The 16617-nt window shown below is 39.7% G+C and overlaps 1 protein-coding gene across 2 annotated transcripts in view; it reads left to right on the top strand.

The window, feature by feature from the left end:
• LOC127579776 (zinc transporter ZIP11-like) overlaps positions 1–16617 on the top strand; it is a 601467-nt gene that overhangs the window by 378147 nt on the left and 206703 nt on the right. For both annotated transcript variants that reach the window (XM_052032691.1, XM_052032690.1), the window contains exon 6: positions 13600–13669. In XM_052032691.1, the coding sequence (XP_051888651.1) occupies positions 13600–13669 (70 nt within the window). The remainder of the gene's footprint in view (positions 1–13599; positions 13670–16617) is intronic.

Raw genomic sequence — 16617 nt, 5'->3', positions numbered from 1 at the left:
CAAAGAACAATCACAATGGCAGGCTATGTCTGTAACTGGTTGCAGAGTCTGAAAGCAGCCATAGCTCAGTTTTTGCTGAATATCAAACGTAAGCTGTGTCTCAATGTGTGGTCTTTTTTCCCAGAATATGCTTTATTCCTAATATATAGTAAATACAATTAGAACACATCTCTTCTGCATTCATTGTATCATAAATTCAATACATTTTCATGCAATGCATCAACAATACTCTTGTTTCCTCCTTAAGCTTTGCATTCGTGAAGTGTTTAAGAGGCTGTTACCCGTGGTGGTAAGATTCTAGTCTGTGGTCCTTGTCCACAGAACGTTTGCGGTGGTTGCACCAATCTTCAGTGCATCTCTCAGCACGTACTCTTGGACCTTGAAAATACCGGATGGCAGGATTCGCTTGCAGGCATCTCCTGTCCCTCAAGGTTTTGGGTTCAAATCCCAAAATGTGAACACAGGGACCTCAATTCACACTCCAGTGATGGAGTGTCATCTTTCAGGTGAGACGTTCAACTGAGACTCTTCAGCTCTTCCTAAATTGACCTTCACATTTCCCGCATTGCAACAGTGTCTGCACTATAGAAGTATTCTGTTGGCAGCAAAATGCTTTGGAAGAGATGTGAAAGTTGCTATACAAGTATAAATTTTTCTTTATGAAGAAGATGCAGAGGATCGTGGTGAAGGAGCAAAGTGAATGGAGCTACTAGCATCCAATGGTATCTGTGAATAACTTATACAACATGAGAAAATATTGGCCAGTAGTTCTATTCATACCACTCGCTCAGTCCCATTGACTTCAATGGTGCCCACTAGTACAAGAGGTGCTTATAAGCAATCAGCACTGTTGATCAATTTTTCTCATTGCCTCACTTCAAATAATAAGGAGGGTTTCAATCTCCAGTTTGGTGTTAGCAGAATTTCTCCTCTAACTTAAAGAAATCCCGGTACTTAATCCTTCTACTTTATTAAGTTTTATTCAACTTTATTCTTCCAGTAAAAGAGGCTTGTATGGCAATTGTTTTTCTTGTTTACTGAGCTAAGGGTTTTATTCTTTTTTATATATCATTTTCTTTTGTGAAATACTCAAGATTAGAAAACTTCACAATAAAATCAGCAAAAATAAATGCAGTGAGTTGTCCCTTAATCATAATTTTACTGTAATTTACTGAGGATTTTGATTATATACATCGGCCATTTAGAACAATTACCTCTGTCAGGTGTGACAAGAAGATGATAGGTTTGTAATTATATGTGTGAACCTGCTGTGTTAATTAAGAAAGAGGGTGCAGTAAATGGTGGCAACAGGACAAAGTCACATTATCAGTTTAAATATAAAGTTTGACGAGCCGGGTGGAAAAGCTAGGACTGAAAGTTTGGGTGGCACTCAACTTTCAACGGTTGGCCAAAATTCTGATTCACATTTATAAATGCTGGCCAAAACTCAGTTGGTAGCATTCTTGCCTTTGAGTCAGTAGGTTGTGAGTTCAGCTCCACAGACTTGATTCAAAAATCAAGGCTCGCAAACCACTGAAGTATTTCCATTCAAGCAGAGGGCATATGAATGTCTTCTTCTCTCTCAATCGTTGTAAAAGCTCCCGCACCATTATCCTGAAGAACATCAGAAAGGTTATCCCTGCTATCCTGGTTAATGTTTAAACATGACACAATGGAAAGTTAACTGGTCATTTTCAAATTGCTACCCATGGGAGCTTGCTGTGCATAAATTGGCTGACATGTTTCCTTTATTACATCATCTCAAATGGTACTTCATTGGCTGTAAAGTGCTTTGGGATGCTCCAAGGTCAAGATTGATACGGGTCAGCCTTCCGATACTGTACTTTCATATATCGTTCAAGTTGCCTCTTTGTTTTAAAGATTGCTTCATTCCAATGCAAGCAGTGCTGAACCATTTTAAGGACCGATGTACTGGTTCATTTGTGTTTGCTCATATTATCAATCTCTCAATATTGTCCTGATTGCCTTTTCTGGGAAGGCATCACGCACTTTATCTCTATGATGGAAGCCCACAGACTAAACAATCTACCCACATACCTCACCCTGTGGCAGAATGTGTGGATCCTACACAGGTCTCATCTGCCACCTCAGAGTTCGTAGAATTATAGCAGACGCCAGTTATTCTCCAACCAGAGGGACTGCCAAATAAGAACAGATATTTTAATACAAAGTCAACTGTTTTGAAGAAACTGATAATGTGAAACAATATGTGCCCTGTTGATTATTTTATAGAAAAATAAGTTGGTTCTATGTAACGTTATCAAAATATAATGATCAAGATAAAATAATCTCAATATTTGTGTGGAACTGTGTTGACGCAACAGTAGTTCCCAATCTCCAATAATGGGTATATTGCAAATAGAGAATGCTGCAGAATAGTTTAATATCAATGCTTTGGCAGTGCTGCTTCAAGAAAACTTGTGGATAATTGCTTGTCATTTACCTGTTAGAGCAGCGATCTTCATGTGTTACCGAATAAGTTCCAGATAGAACAGATTCATACCTGTTTTAAAACCACTGTTACAGTTACAATGATCCACTTCCACCAGTTTAGACTATTGAGCTCAGTAATTGTTATGATCCTGTGTCTTTCAGAGAAATGTAACATCAAAGAATTTTTCAAACACCTTTGGTAACTCTGGTATAGGCAGGGACATACTCTGTCTCCTAACAAAACCAACCTAAGGAAAAATGGTAAACTTGCTCATGCACCTGTGTAAATAGGTTCGAGAGAGAAAACATGAGAAATGGTGGAAATGTGAAATAAGTCAGAAAATGATGAAAATTCAAGACTGGCTAATCATCTGAGAGTGAAAGATGGGTTAATTTATCTTGTGTAACTGTGAAACAGAGTGGCCAAGCTGAAGAAGTACACTTGTGGAGTCATTAAAGACGTTAACACATTGTGAAATCTTGTCCCACTTGGCAGGGACCCAAGTTGTGAAATAGTGGATTGAGGTTAGATGACACTGATAGATTGTAATACTTCCTTTTGTTTTTGTATACAGGGTTGAATCCAAGCAGTTTGCTAAAATGAGATTTTGACTCTGAAGGATTAGTTTGGGCAATAGTGACTCACGTTGAAGCCAAAATATGCCACTAGTTGTTTTGAATCCGTGCTCATTTTGGCAGTCAAAACGGAAGTCATTTATGTAAAATGGGAAAGTTAGACTCATCATTTTGAGTGCAGAACAGTGGAGACTTCATCTCAAACAAAACAGTAAATTCTAGAAGCATCCAGCAAGTCAGCTAGCATCTGTGGATAGAGAAAAAGTGTTAACGTTTCAGGTCTAAGATCATTCCTCAGAACATTTTTATTTGCCCTTCGTCTTCGACCTGAAACATTGTCTGTTGTTCTCATTCCACAGGTTCTGCCTGACATTCTAAGTATTTCCAGCATCTTCTGATTCTGTTTGAGATTTCAAAAATCTGCAGTGTTTTGGGGATTTTTGAATCTTCGTTCCACTTGTGCTTTGCCAACTTCATAATAAAAGCCAAACGTTTAGAATATCAAACTAGAATAAAGAAGATGTTGTAGCCTGAAAATTTAATGGCGCAATATCATGACCTTTCATCTGAAAGTGACTTATTTCTGGAATGGACCACAATTGAGACAGATCTGGATGGAATTGTGCCTCTCTGGAAATTCAGCCAGGCATGCTTCACTCTTACATGAATGACTTGATTTCTGGGTAAGTTGTGCACAGGATGCCATCTTGCTTAGGACATGAGGATGCTTTGTTTTGAGGAGCACTTATCATTGGTCACTCCGCTAGATGAAAAACACGACGCTGCCTGGCCTGCTGAGTTCCTCCAGCATCATTGTGTTTTTCATCTAGATTCCAGCATCTGCAGTCCTTTGTTTTTCCCATGAATTATAACATTTTCATAGCCTCTGAGGCAGTCCCAGGCCAGTGCTGGGAATCTGACTCTGATACATCCCCTTTAATTCTTTAATCCTTCCTTTTTTCCTCAGGTTTCCATGTATGCCCCCACCCAAGATGCTAGACCGATAACATTCTGTTCACCAACCACCCCCCCCCCCCCCACCTTTTGTTGCTAATGCCAATTAGTGGCAAGAATTTAAACATTCTTGGACTCTATCCCTTCCTCAAAATGCAATGTTGCAACTCACAAGGGAGGACTTACTTTAGCCTTGTGCTGATTTGAGGTTGACTTACCAAGAACTTCCATTAAACCTGAACATTGACTTAATCTTTGTTGGCTCATACTCCACGTTTGAAAAATTGTTGTTCCTTCCTAAGTGAGTGCATGCATTGATAATTATGCCATTGTGCAAATATTTAAAAGATGTGTCGCTTTCCTGATGGCTGTAATCTATGAAGGTCAACATTTACTCAATGATCACAACAAAGAGGTAACATCACAAAAAAGAATTGTAATTAACTTTTTATCAAATGCACCCACTAAATAGAGAAGGTCCTCAAAATTACATGTTGGATTCAGCTTATCAAAAAATTGAGTTGGCAGACATTAGGACTAATTCTAGAGCAGGCAAAGGCTGTAAAGATGGATAAGCATTGCTTAAAATGGAATTATGAGCAGCGTCCTGACAGAAAAGATCAACATGGAGCAATGATATTGGGGGATAAACTATCCAAATATAACATAAAGGGCAAAGTATGTTCAGGAGAGCTTTCTTGATCAGTATCTTTGTGGCCTAGTGAAGAAGATGGCATTTTGATGTACTTCTTTCTGGGAAAAGAACCAGGCCAATGTAACAAGCTTCAGTGGGGAAACATCTCAGGAAAAAGCAATTCTAATATCCTTGGATATAACAAATAAAGATCACTCAAAAATAAAGATAATAATTGAGTGAAGAGCTGATTTTAATGGGGTGTGAACAGATCTGGCCCAGGTAAATTGAAATGTCTAATACTAGAGGGCTTGCATTTAAAGTGAAAGGGAGAAAGTTCAAAGGAGATGTTTGGGGCAAGTTTTTTTACGCAGAGAGTAGTGGGTGCTTGGAATGTGCTGCCAAGGGTGGTGATGGAGCCAGAAACGATAGAGGCATTTAAGAGATAGGCACATGAATATGCAGAGAATGGAGGGATATGGACCATCTGCAGATAGAAGGGATTATGTGTCATTAGCTTAATTAGTTCGGCACAACACTATGGGCCAAAGGGCCTGTTCCTGTGCTGTAATGTTCTATGTTCTAAAATTTGACTGGCGACACTGTAATTGGAGAATGGGAGCCAATGAAGTTTCAGCCACAGTTCAGGTACCTTTCTATGAGGGGGAAGGAGTGAGCAATTTAAACCAGAGCTCCATAGATGACTAGAAAGCTAGGAGGTAAGATGTAGCTGGGGAAAAAAAGAGTAGATGACAGATACTAGGTTGTAACACAGTGACAACTAGGCTGATTGATTGCAAGGATTTCAGAGGGGAGGTAAAGATGGAAGAAAGGGAGAGCATGGGAAAAAACTGGCAGCAAATATATAAAGGAATCCAAAAATATTCTGTCAGCATGTGAACAGGTAAAGGAGCCAATCAGAGCTAGAAAAAGTAATTTAGCCCTTGAACAGAATACATAACTAAGGTATGAAATGAACACTTCACCAGGAAAAGGAAGCTGCTGCTGGAGTCTCAGCAAAGGAAAATGTTTTTGTGATTCAAGATGGGAGAAAAATTGATAGAGGTGGTAGGAGGAAGACTTGCTGCACTTAAAGTGGATAAACCCCCTGGTTCAGATGTGATGCATCCAAGGTTGCTGAGGGAAGTGAGGGAGGAAATTGCAGAGACCCTGGTAGTGATGCCTCAGGACTAGGAAATTGTAAATGTTACATGCCTTTTTCAAACAGGGTGTGGGATAAGCCAAATAACTACAGACCAGTCAGTTTAACCTGGAAAACTCTAGAAACCCAAATCAGGGACAGAATTACTTGGTCGTATGAATTGATTTGGAAGGATTTGTTAAAGGAAAAGTGTGCCAAACTAACTTGATAGCATTTTTTTGATAAGTTGAGGAGGAAAGTGCACTTGATGTGGTACAAATGGACATCCAAAAGGCATTTGATTAGCTGCCACAGAATAAGCTTGTCATTGTGATTCAAGGTCACAGAGTAAAAGAAGCTGTGGCAGCTTCGATAGGAAATTAGGTAAGTAACAGGAAGAAGTGAATAGTAGTGAATGGTGGTTTATCGGACGACAGAAAGTGAACAGTGGAGCTGCTCAGGATCAAAGATCAGGCAGGGTTCACCTCCACCTGTCAAATGTTGGAAGGGTTCAAGCAGCAGAAAACCACAGAGCTCAATGACATTAGAAAGATTTTCAGCCGATTGTTGATGTAGTAGTGTTGACCAGAGCCTCCCAAAATTTTCTGTATTGTGTTCTTCTTACAGTAATATCACCACCTAAATACCCCATTATTTATCATCAGCCCTTTCATTTGCCTGAACCTCAACTCGCCTCTCCCTCTAGTGATCATCTGCCCAACCCTCGATCACTGTCGAAATTACCAATCCCCACCTCTTCCACCACTCCTGAATCCCCACCATACTCCAGATCACCTGTCGGAACATCTGCTGTAGAAGGAAACATGGGAAGAAATTGCAGAGGCTGGGACTATCACTTTCCAATCCCTGCCAGCTAAGGAGTGATGCCAGAAGATTGTGTAAAAGGAAGGGATAAAGTAATTACAGACCTGATAGTTTAACTACATTTGTGAGCGAAGTATTAAATCAATTCTACTGTACCGTATCAACCTTCATTTTGAAAGTCCCATACTAATCAAGGGCTGTCAGTATAGATTTGCTAAAAGAAGGTAATATCTGAATAAATTGAGAAAAATTTTGATGCAATAACAAAGAGGGTCAATGAGGGCCATACGTTGGATGAAAAATATGTGTGAATTCACAATATTTTTGGCAAGTTGCCACATGGTTGGCTGCTCAACAAAGTAAAGCCCAGAGGATCCAAGGGAGATTAGCAAATTGGATTCAAAATTAGCTTAGCAGCAGGAAGCTCTGGGTATTTGTTGATGGGTTTTTGGTCCGTTGTTGTTTGTAGTCTATATATTAATGGTTTAGACTTTGATGTAGGGGGCTACGATAAAGAAGTTTGCAGATTATACAAAAATTTGCCCTGTGGTTGCCAGTGAGGGGGAAAGCAGGAAAGTATCGATGATTAGATCAGTCGGACAAATGGAATTTACTCTGAAGAGGTGTGAGGTAATGCGTTTGGAGAAATGCAACAAGGCATGAGAGTACACAGTTAATGAGGTGATATTGGTGGTATGAAAGAACAGAGAGAGCAAGAAATATGTGTCCACAGATCCTTGGACATGTTCTGCTACCTTTTGTAGCAGAACATGTCAAAAAGGTGGTTAAGGCAGTTGCAAGATGAGGGATTAAAATAAAAGAGCAGGGAGGTAATGTTAGAAACATTTGAAAGAGGATGCTGAGGGGATATTACATAGAGGTGTATAAAATTATGATGGTCCTGAAACATAGGAACAGCAATGGCCTATTCTTATTTGTAACGGGTCAAAAGGTAAGAGGCACAGACTTAAAAAAATAATTTTTGAGAAATTAGATAAGGGAAGAGGATTTTCTTCATGCAGAAGATGCTGGTGGTCTGGATGTCCCTGCCTGAGAAGAAGGAAGAGGCAAAAACTTTCATCATATTTCAGAAGTACTTGGATATGTACTTGTAGAGCTGTGGCCTGCAGGGTTATGAACAAGATAATGGAAAATCTCTTTTTCAAATGAGCTGAATTGCCGCCTCCTGTGTTGCAAATTTTCCCTGATTTTTGATTTCCCCCCCATCCTCTGTCTGTTTTGCCCCCTGAAGAAAAAGACAGTAAATAGCCACAAATGTACAGACATGCTGTTATGAACTTTCTCTCACCCTTGGGCAGGCCCCTAATATTTTCTCTAGTATCCACAGGGGTACAGTACCATAGCTGAGAACTATGATATAGGTTCAAGGTCAGTCTTGAGGTGATCTAAGAAACAGCAACAGATGTCCCAGAAGAATATTAGTAATACCATAGGTTAAATATGCTTAGAATGGGAAGACACATTTGGGGATAGAAGGGACCATTGTCTTTGTTGCTGAATCCTTGTTTCAGACTCTGCCTACTTATATTGTCCTGGTTGGGAAAGTCACCAGTGACAAGACCTTTATGCACTGGAGTCGTCCAAAGGCTATATAAATACTAGCCCTTTTCCAGATGTAATGGAAGGTTTCACACAGTGTAAACATTTTAGTATTTTAAGCTCTTGCATGTGAGAAACATTGAAGCTGGTTTGTAATCGGTACAGTAAAACTGTATACAGTTTGAATGAAAGGAGTTTTTTTTTGATAGCAGATTATAGACGCAGTGATCGAATGAAGAAAACGTGCAGGGCCAGGTCAAAATTAGTTTGAGATCTCTTTGGGATCATTTGACATAAGCACACACTGATTCGGTACTTACTGCCAGTCCCTCTGCAATATAAAGTTGTTTTTAGGGGTATTAATATAACAAATCTTCCACCATTACAATATAGGTAAGGTGTTTTCTTTGATCAATTAGCAAAGTGTAAAAGTTTCCTGAAAATTTGGCTGGTTAGCGAGCCTTACCACATTAATTTTCAAACTAAACAAATTTAAACAATTCAATCAAAAATTTGCCAGAGAGTGAGTTTACTTTCAAGTCATTGTAGCTTGACCAGAGTCAAAAGGAGCTATTGTAGTTGCAGAACCAATCCAAAGTAGTGATAGCCAAAATTAACAAAATATCATGTCATATGCAAATCTTGATAGAGTTCATCAGGTGATAAGAGGCATAGATCGAGTGGACAGTCAGAGACTCTTTGCCAGGGCGACGATGGCTAACACGAGGGGGCATAATTTTAAGGTGATTGGAGAAAGGTATAGGGGGGATGTCAGGGGTAAGTTTTTTTACACAGAGAGTGGTGGGTGTGTGGAATGCATTGCCGGCAGAGGTTGTCGGGGCAGATACATTAGACATTTAAGAGACTCTTAGACAGCCACATGAATGATAGAGAAATGGGGGGCTTTGTGGGAGGGAAGGGTTAGCTAGATCTTAGAGCAGGATAAATTTCAGCACAACATTGTGGGCCGAAGGGTCTGTACTGTGCTGTAGTGTTCTATGTTCATGTAGCCATGCATTGTGATTAAGAAATAACTGTACGCAGTTAATTTGCTGCTTTTAAAGATTTGTTTATTTGCAAAATCATTCCTCCAATCTGCTACATTAAATGAAATATTTATAGCCCAGAAACAGGCTGTTCTACTGATAGGTCCATGCCAGTATTTGTCCTCCTAATCCTCCTTACATTTCTCTATCTAATCTCATCAACATATACTTTTTTTTTCTCTTGTGTACTTGGTTAGCTTCTGCTTATAGGCATCAATACAGCTCACCACAAATACACAGATTTCCACACCCTCATCACTCTGGGTATAATGGTTTCTTTTGAATTCACTATTTTATCATTTGTGATTATTTCATATTCATGATTACTACTTCTGGTTTTGTTTACAATGGAAGTATCTCCCTTTATATGTGTCCTGTTAAACCTAAATGAAAGGAGAACAAGTAGACTCTAGAATTGTATTGTCTTGACTTTAGAAGATTGAGAGGAGACTTTATTGAAACTTGCACAATCCTTACAGAGCTCAACAGGCCAGATGCAGCTACATATTTCCCCTGGGTGAGAAATCTAGAACTAGGTGTGACAGCCTGAGAATAAGGGATTGGCCACTTATAGTTGAGATGAAGAGAAATTTCTTTGCACAGCGGATACGAATCCTTGGAATTCTCTGCTATGGAGGCTCAATCATTGAGTTGATGCAAAACAGAAATCAATAGATTTCCAAATAGTAGTGGAAATGAGGGAAATCCGATAGTGCAGGATAGCATTCAGCTGGTGGATGAGCCATGATTTTGATGAGTGGTGCAGCAGACTTAAAGAGCTAAATAGCTTATTCCTGCACTTATTTCTCATGATCCAATGTGCAAAGTTATCAAGACGTGAGAGCCTCCCTGAGTTAGACAATTAGATTGTACTTTCTTGTTGTGTTTAATAATGTGTGGGCAATACTCCTAAGGCAACTCTGTTGAAAATGAATCACAGCAGTTTGTGGGTGAAGATTGAAGTCTTTGGAGAAGCAAACAGAGACATTACCTAATAAACACTGAGTTAGTCATCGTATTATTGACATTACCTTAGAGGTCATCACCATATTTAGCAGCTGAGCAAACAATCCGTTTCTCACAATAACATTTTAGAATTGTTAAAAGTATTCTCTAGTGTTTTATTCCCTTAAATTATTTGAGAGCTGTTTAGTGCTCTGGAAGGTGAGAGATGTAAATGTTGGGGAATGGAATACTCACATCTGGTGTCATTATGAACCTCAACCGCATCCAGTGTGTGACAGCCAATGGTCTGTCATTTTAATACATTAATAATCTGTCCTTCAAGGGTGACCACACTCCTTCAGCATTTCCCTTTTCCTCAGAGGAGATTTTTGAATAACTTTGCCAGTTTATCCCCACAGGAATCTGTGCAAGAATTACACTTTCACAATGAACAAGATACAGCACTGAACAACAAAGCAGGTATCATGTGTAGGCAGAAATTGAATTTGTGCAAAGATTACTGGTTTGCTGCCATTTGGAACACATTAAAATTTTGTTCAGTGGGAATATCCTGGATTTAGAGAAGATGTAAGAAAGAAATTGAAGGGTTATAGAAAATTCTCTGTCCACTATTTGAAAAGCATGCAATTTCTTTTGGTGTCCTGGCCTCCAACAACCACACCGATTTCCCCATCTTTCAAGAGTGACCCTTGCTAAAGAATCATAATGTGATAATTAGAGGTGGGTCAGAAGAAAAAGACCTTTCTTCTGTGACTGGGCTCAGAACTGATATCAGTCCAGCTATTCTGTCTGCAGCTTGTTGATAGAATCTCTTAAAGATTACCAAGTGCCTGCATTGTGCATTTCAAGAGCTTTAGTACTGTAAAAACACTATTTGTTTCTGCATCACAATGTGTAAAAACCACCAAGCTTCAAGCATGTAGTTATTTTTCTGAATATTTCTTCAGACCGTGAATTAATAAGAGAACAATGTCAAGTTGCATGTTTGGAAAAAAGTATGAAACCTTATGATATTTGTCTGATGTCCCTCATGAGTTATTCAAAAGGGGAGTGCAGCTCTGATTTGGGCAAAGCTGTGATAAAATAGAGCCTGATAAACAAAGCAGAAATACCATATAACACAAAGTAATCCAGTTGGGAATTCTTTCAACCCAAGCTTAGAAAGATGGAGCGAACAGCTTTGAAGCAAGTAGGTGTCATGAGTGAAATGAATGTTGTGATTCTATCCCTGTTTAAAATAGTAGAATCAATGCAAATTAAGAACCCAAAGAAAAACATGATTAAAAAAAGGTTTGGGTTCACATGTTTCAGTACTTAAGTGTTGCTTCAATGGTAATGAAGTTTCTCCTTGATGAATGTATGCAATTGAGTTGTAGAAAGTTGTGATGATCTTGGTTGGGCAGAATGAATTGCTGACATAAGCAATAGCTCAATACTGGGCAAATGCTTCTGGGTTGGATGGAGTCATACTTCAGTGTGAGTTAGTGCCTTTGGGTAAAGGAATAAAAAGTGGTTGAGTAGACAGAAAACTGAGCCTCATCTCAATTGTTAACATGGACTTTTCTAAACAACACAGGATTTGCTTTCATCTTATATACCAATTTGAGATATAGAGCTTCAATTTGATCATTCAGTCCAAATATATGTGAGAAAGATGAGTTGCAGGTGATTAGAGATTCTGCAGTCAAGGGGCATGGGGAGTGAGGAGAAAGTGGTCTGGAGGCCGAGCTGAGTCATCCAAGATTTTATTACATAGTGTAGCAGGCTCCAGGGGCTGATTGGCCCACTCCTGCTCCTGTTTCCAATGTTTTTTATGCAAAAGGATTGACTTCAGAGGAACTGGGTGAAATATTTCAAAGTCTTTTCTGAAATGAGATAAAAGCATTCTCAGTAACTTTGTTATGAATCAGTGATTCATTATTCTTAATACTGAGTTGTCTGCTGTGCCCCTTTAACATGCATCTGTTCTGTTTCCCTTTTCTGTACAGACCTACTGCCTCTAATTTATTTGATTATAATGAATGTTCCTCTTGATTTTGCATATTTGAAGTTTTTCACATAGAGTTAAAATCATCAGTATATTTCTACACAGCATCTGCAGCCTCAGGCTTAACACATGTCATTTATATCCATTCTGGAATCAAATAAAATGGGCTCTTTTATAGCTTGCCTCTGAGATGATTTACAATTCCCTCATGTCAGACACTTCCCCATTTATAACCTCGCACCCCCCCCTTCCCAAGTAATAGAACCACTAAGTAAGATACTGAGAATGAAAACTATAAGGGTGAAATCAGAGTTTAGCCATTCCCTTTGACAAATGAAGAACCAAAACATGTTTTTTTGGGTTGATTCACTTTCCTCAAGAGATCTGGGAGATTATTACTTTTGAGTTCACTGTGGTTCAGCAGAGCCGATTTACATTGATTTTCCCAAACCTTAACATGCTCCTTTGTTTTGAAATTGGATTGAAACTATGTGATGTTCTGAAATAATCACAGCAATCTGTGGCTGTCTCCATTGGTACTGCACTCTTGTGAAATTGAACAATTTAAGACTTTCTGGACACTTCATGAAGGAAATTACAAATACACAACCAACTTTTGCATTATGTTAATGTAAGTATTAGTGGTATGTAAATGGACCCCTTAATTAAGATCAGCACAGCTACTAAGTTGTAGCATGTTGAAAATCATTGTTTCTACTCATACCCCTGTGTGTGCACTTTTGAACTCCTACCTTGATAAATTGTGCCCTTTTAATTGCTTCAATCATTTTCTAGCCACTGGTTTGATAAATTATTTAGCTCACGTCCAGCTTTTGATAGTTTCTGTCAAGAAAAACATCTACTTTCATGCTGGTAAATCTTCTTGGCATGTTAGAGTGCTCCACCACTGGCTGCTGGTGATGAGTGCTCCACCACTGGCTGCTGGTGATGAGTGCTCCACCACTGGCTGCTGGTGATGAGTGCTCCACCACTGGCTGCTGGTGATGAGTGCTCCACCACTGGCTGCTGGTGATGAGTGCTCCACCATTGGTTGCTTCTGCTGAGTGCTCCACCATTGGTTGCTTCTGCTGAGTGTTCCACCATTGGTTACTGGTGCTGAGTGCTCCACCATTGGTTACTGGTGCTGAGTACTCCACCATTGGCTGCTGAGTGCCCAGCAATGGCCACTGAGCGCCCCATTTTTGGGTGCTAATTCTGAGTGCCCCACAACTGGCAGCTGTTGTGGAGTGCTCCAGCCATTGGTGCTGAAGTCCACTCTTGGCTGCTGATGTAGAATACTGAATTAGAGACTCTCTGATGTGCATGGAACAATAAATGAGATAGAAAGAATTGCCTTACCTATGGCCTGCTTGAGGTAGAATTTAAGATGAAAACAAAACAGATCTTTGCATTCCCTTGTTTCTGATGTTTCTATTTTGTTGTGGTTCTCTTTCAGAGGGTCTAGCAGTGGGAGTTGGATTTGGTGCTATTGGCAAGACTGCATCAGCGACCTTTGAAAGTGCACGGTAAGTCTGGGTTCTGTTCACTACTTTCACAGTCATAGGTCTTCCGGACTCTCAAATCAGTCACTAATACCAGTCAGGAATGTTTTGACTGGTATTACCGACAAATTTGAGAGTAAAGAAGACCTTCGACCTTGGTTGTTGCTTTGTTAGCTGCTGTCTCAACTCAGGGTTGGGAAAGTCTGAGTATGTATCCAGTTAGAGGAATGGAAGACGCAGAGAAATGTTTCTCAGATCTGTGGTTTAAAAGAGCATGGAGAGCAGTTTGTGGGTTGAATGAGAACTGTCAGCTTGTTCGGGATGTATCAGGTTGTAACAGTGACCTAGATTCTGAATCTTCTCCAAGAAAAGGTCAACAAAAAAAACTGATGGACTGTGATGGATTCACTAGCACGCCAGAGTGTGTATAACTGGAGTCCCAATACTGTTTTGTGGTATGATCCTTGCATATTGCACGTCTTGGTAGATACTTTTAATCCTTCTCCAATTAATGATGTCCCACTTGCCTTCAAATGCAAAGGCTTTAGTTTAGGAATTTCGTCCCCTCTGCTTCTCATTATTTTGATTGCTGGTTCTAATACTCAGCTTGGTATCACATTTTGTTTGTTAATACTCCTATACTGTACCTTGGGATGTCTTACTGGCTTAATACTGCTATATAAACACGATTTGTTTTTGTTATAACAGAATGAATGTTTGGTAATTTGATATAAAGTCTTCCCTGATGAATTAAAAATCTGGTTGCTTTGCAATAAGAAACCTGTTATATTTTAGGACCTTATGGACATGTTGAATCACAGCCACTGAATTGTGTGAATGGCAGTTTCAATTTTCCATGATCTCTCTGTATGTATAATTTTGGGTGCCCTCAAAAACATGATTCAAATAAAAATCAATTGCTTTGAGAGCAAGAATCCTCCTTCTCTATTTTCTATCTTTTATTGCTGAGCTCCTTGGGCCAAAAATCAGTTGTGCCTTAGATGTAGGTTGGGATATCAGCATAGTTGCAAGCACCCTGCTTTGCATCCATCTGTGATGAGACACATAAGGTAAAGGGTGTTTGCACCTTGCTTATATAATTTGGATCCAATGTCTTAATGGAACCAAGTTTTAGAAATGGAGTAGAAAATGCAGCCACAATATGGTGCACTGACTGGGGATGAGTTTCCAGCCAGCGTTCTGTGATTTGCACCCACACACTGCAATGTGACAGAGTGGTGGATCAGACCCAGAACTTATCTCTTGAGTGGAAAGTCCAGGACAGTGCACTACAATCACACCAAAACATTTATTAAACTTCAGTTCAAAGAAAAAGTGCCTTTTCCTGTCAACTGTTAAAAAAGAAAATCTTCCTAGATCTTGACCTTTAAAGCTCACAATGTTGTTCCTGGGTTGAGGTCAGGCCACTCTTTGAACATCTTTTCATACTCTACATTTGGGCAGCTTTTATCTTTTCCATAATGTACAAGAAATGTTGGCTGCCCTGGCAAAAAAAAAGGTTAATCCCCGGATAATCGGGGGATGTAAATGCTGGTTTGAGTCTGTGGTCTGGTGGATATCAAGTACAAAAAGTTCAGAGACTCACTTCAGCTACTCAATAGCAGCAAAAGGACTGAACTGGTTTTGAAGCTGCAGTGAATGAAGAAATGCCATCTTTGAACTCTCAATCTAACATATCGATGGAACTCTTTTGTAGTGAGCACAACTTCATCAGTTAATACTTTTGAAGAAGACTGGTTGCAGTTTCTGCAAAACCAATAAGTCGGGCTGATGTTCCTCATTATCAGGGGTGTAAGCAGAGGTGGGGGAGGAAGGACTCAGAGGCACATCTCCCCAATACTAGGTAACCACATTAATGGGCACATGCATGTGCATCTAATATGTAAATGTTTCAGTGCCCTTACAAATTCCTGTGCATTCCCCTGTGGTATTCTGGATAGAATTACACTGTAATGATCATTCCAAACTAGGTGTGAAAACTTCAGGGATATAAATTGCTAAACATTGTTTTAAAGTGGTTGCAATACATACAATCCACTAAATGCAGTGTGCATTACTCTTTCAGTGCCTCCCAACCCATGACTCTATCCCACAGTGATAAGACTATTGAATGGTTCCCTTATACGATGAGATGGACTCTTGACCTCACAATCTACCTTGTTTGACCTTGCACCTTATTGTCTACCTGCAATGCACTTCCCTGTAGCTGTGACACTTTACTCTGTATTCTGTTATTGTTTTAACCCTGTACTACCTCAATGCACTGTGTAATGAATTGATCTGTATGAACAGTATGCAAGACAAGTTTTTCACTGTACCTCGGTACAAGTGACAATAATAAACCAAGACCAATGCCAATGACTCTGCCACCAAGGACAACAAGGCCAGTTGGCATGTAGGATCACCACCACCTGCAGGTTCTACTCCAAGTCATACATCATCCTGATTTGACTCACTGCTACCTTCTCAGAGGCACTTAGGAATGGGCAATGAATGCTGGCCTTGTCAAATTAATTAATTGGCTGGGAAGTTGCTAGGAATACCCAAGGCTTAGGACAAGGCCATATTTGTTGAACCATGCTGATTGAAGCCTTCTGTCTAAAGTTGTCATCTGAAATATAGGTTTGCCACTTGCTTATATTGGAACAGGAAACCAATTAACATTTGGTCAGGCAGCATCTGCAGAGGGAAATGGACAATCGGCGTTTTGGATCGAGACCCTTCATCAGTCCAAATGACATTGACTGTGCATTTCCCTCTGCAATTGCTGCCTGACCCGCTAAGTTCCTCCAGCAGTTTGTCTTTTGCTTCAGGTTCCAGCATCTGCAATCTCTTTTGTCGCCATGTAACAAAACTGAATGCGCATTCAAGCAGATGTTACTGAGCAAATTTGACAGTTATGATCTATTCATTACACTCAGATAAAATGTTTACCATGGTTCAAGAATAAT

The sequence above is a fragment of the Pristis pectinata genome, chromosome 18, assembly GCF_009764475.1.
Source record: "Pristis pectinata isolate sPriPec2 chromosome 18, sPriPec2.1.pri, whole genome shotgun sequence".
NCBI classification, from domain to species: Eukaryota; Metazoa; Chordata; class Chondrichthyes; order Rhinopristiformes; family Pristidae; genus Pristis; species Pristis pectinata.
The sequence above is the reverse complement of the archived record's forward strand: the minus strand, read 5'-3'. Positions and strand labels throughout refer to the sequence as shown.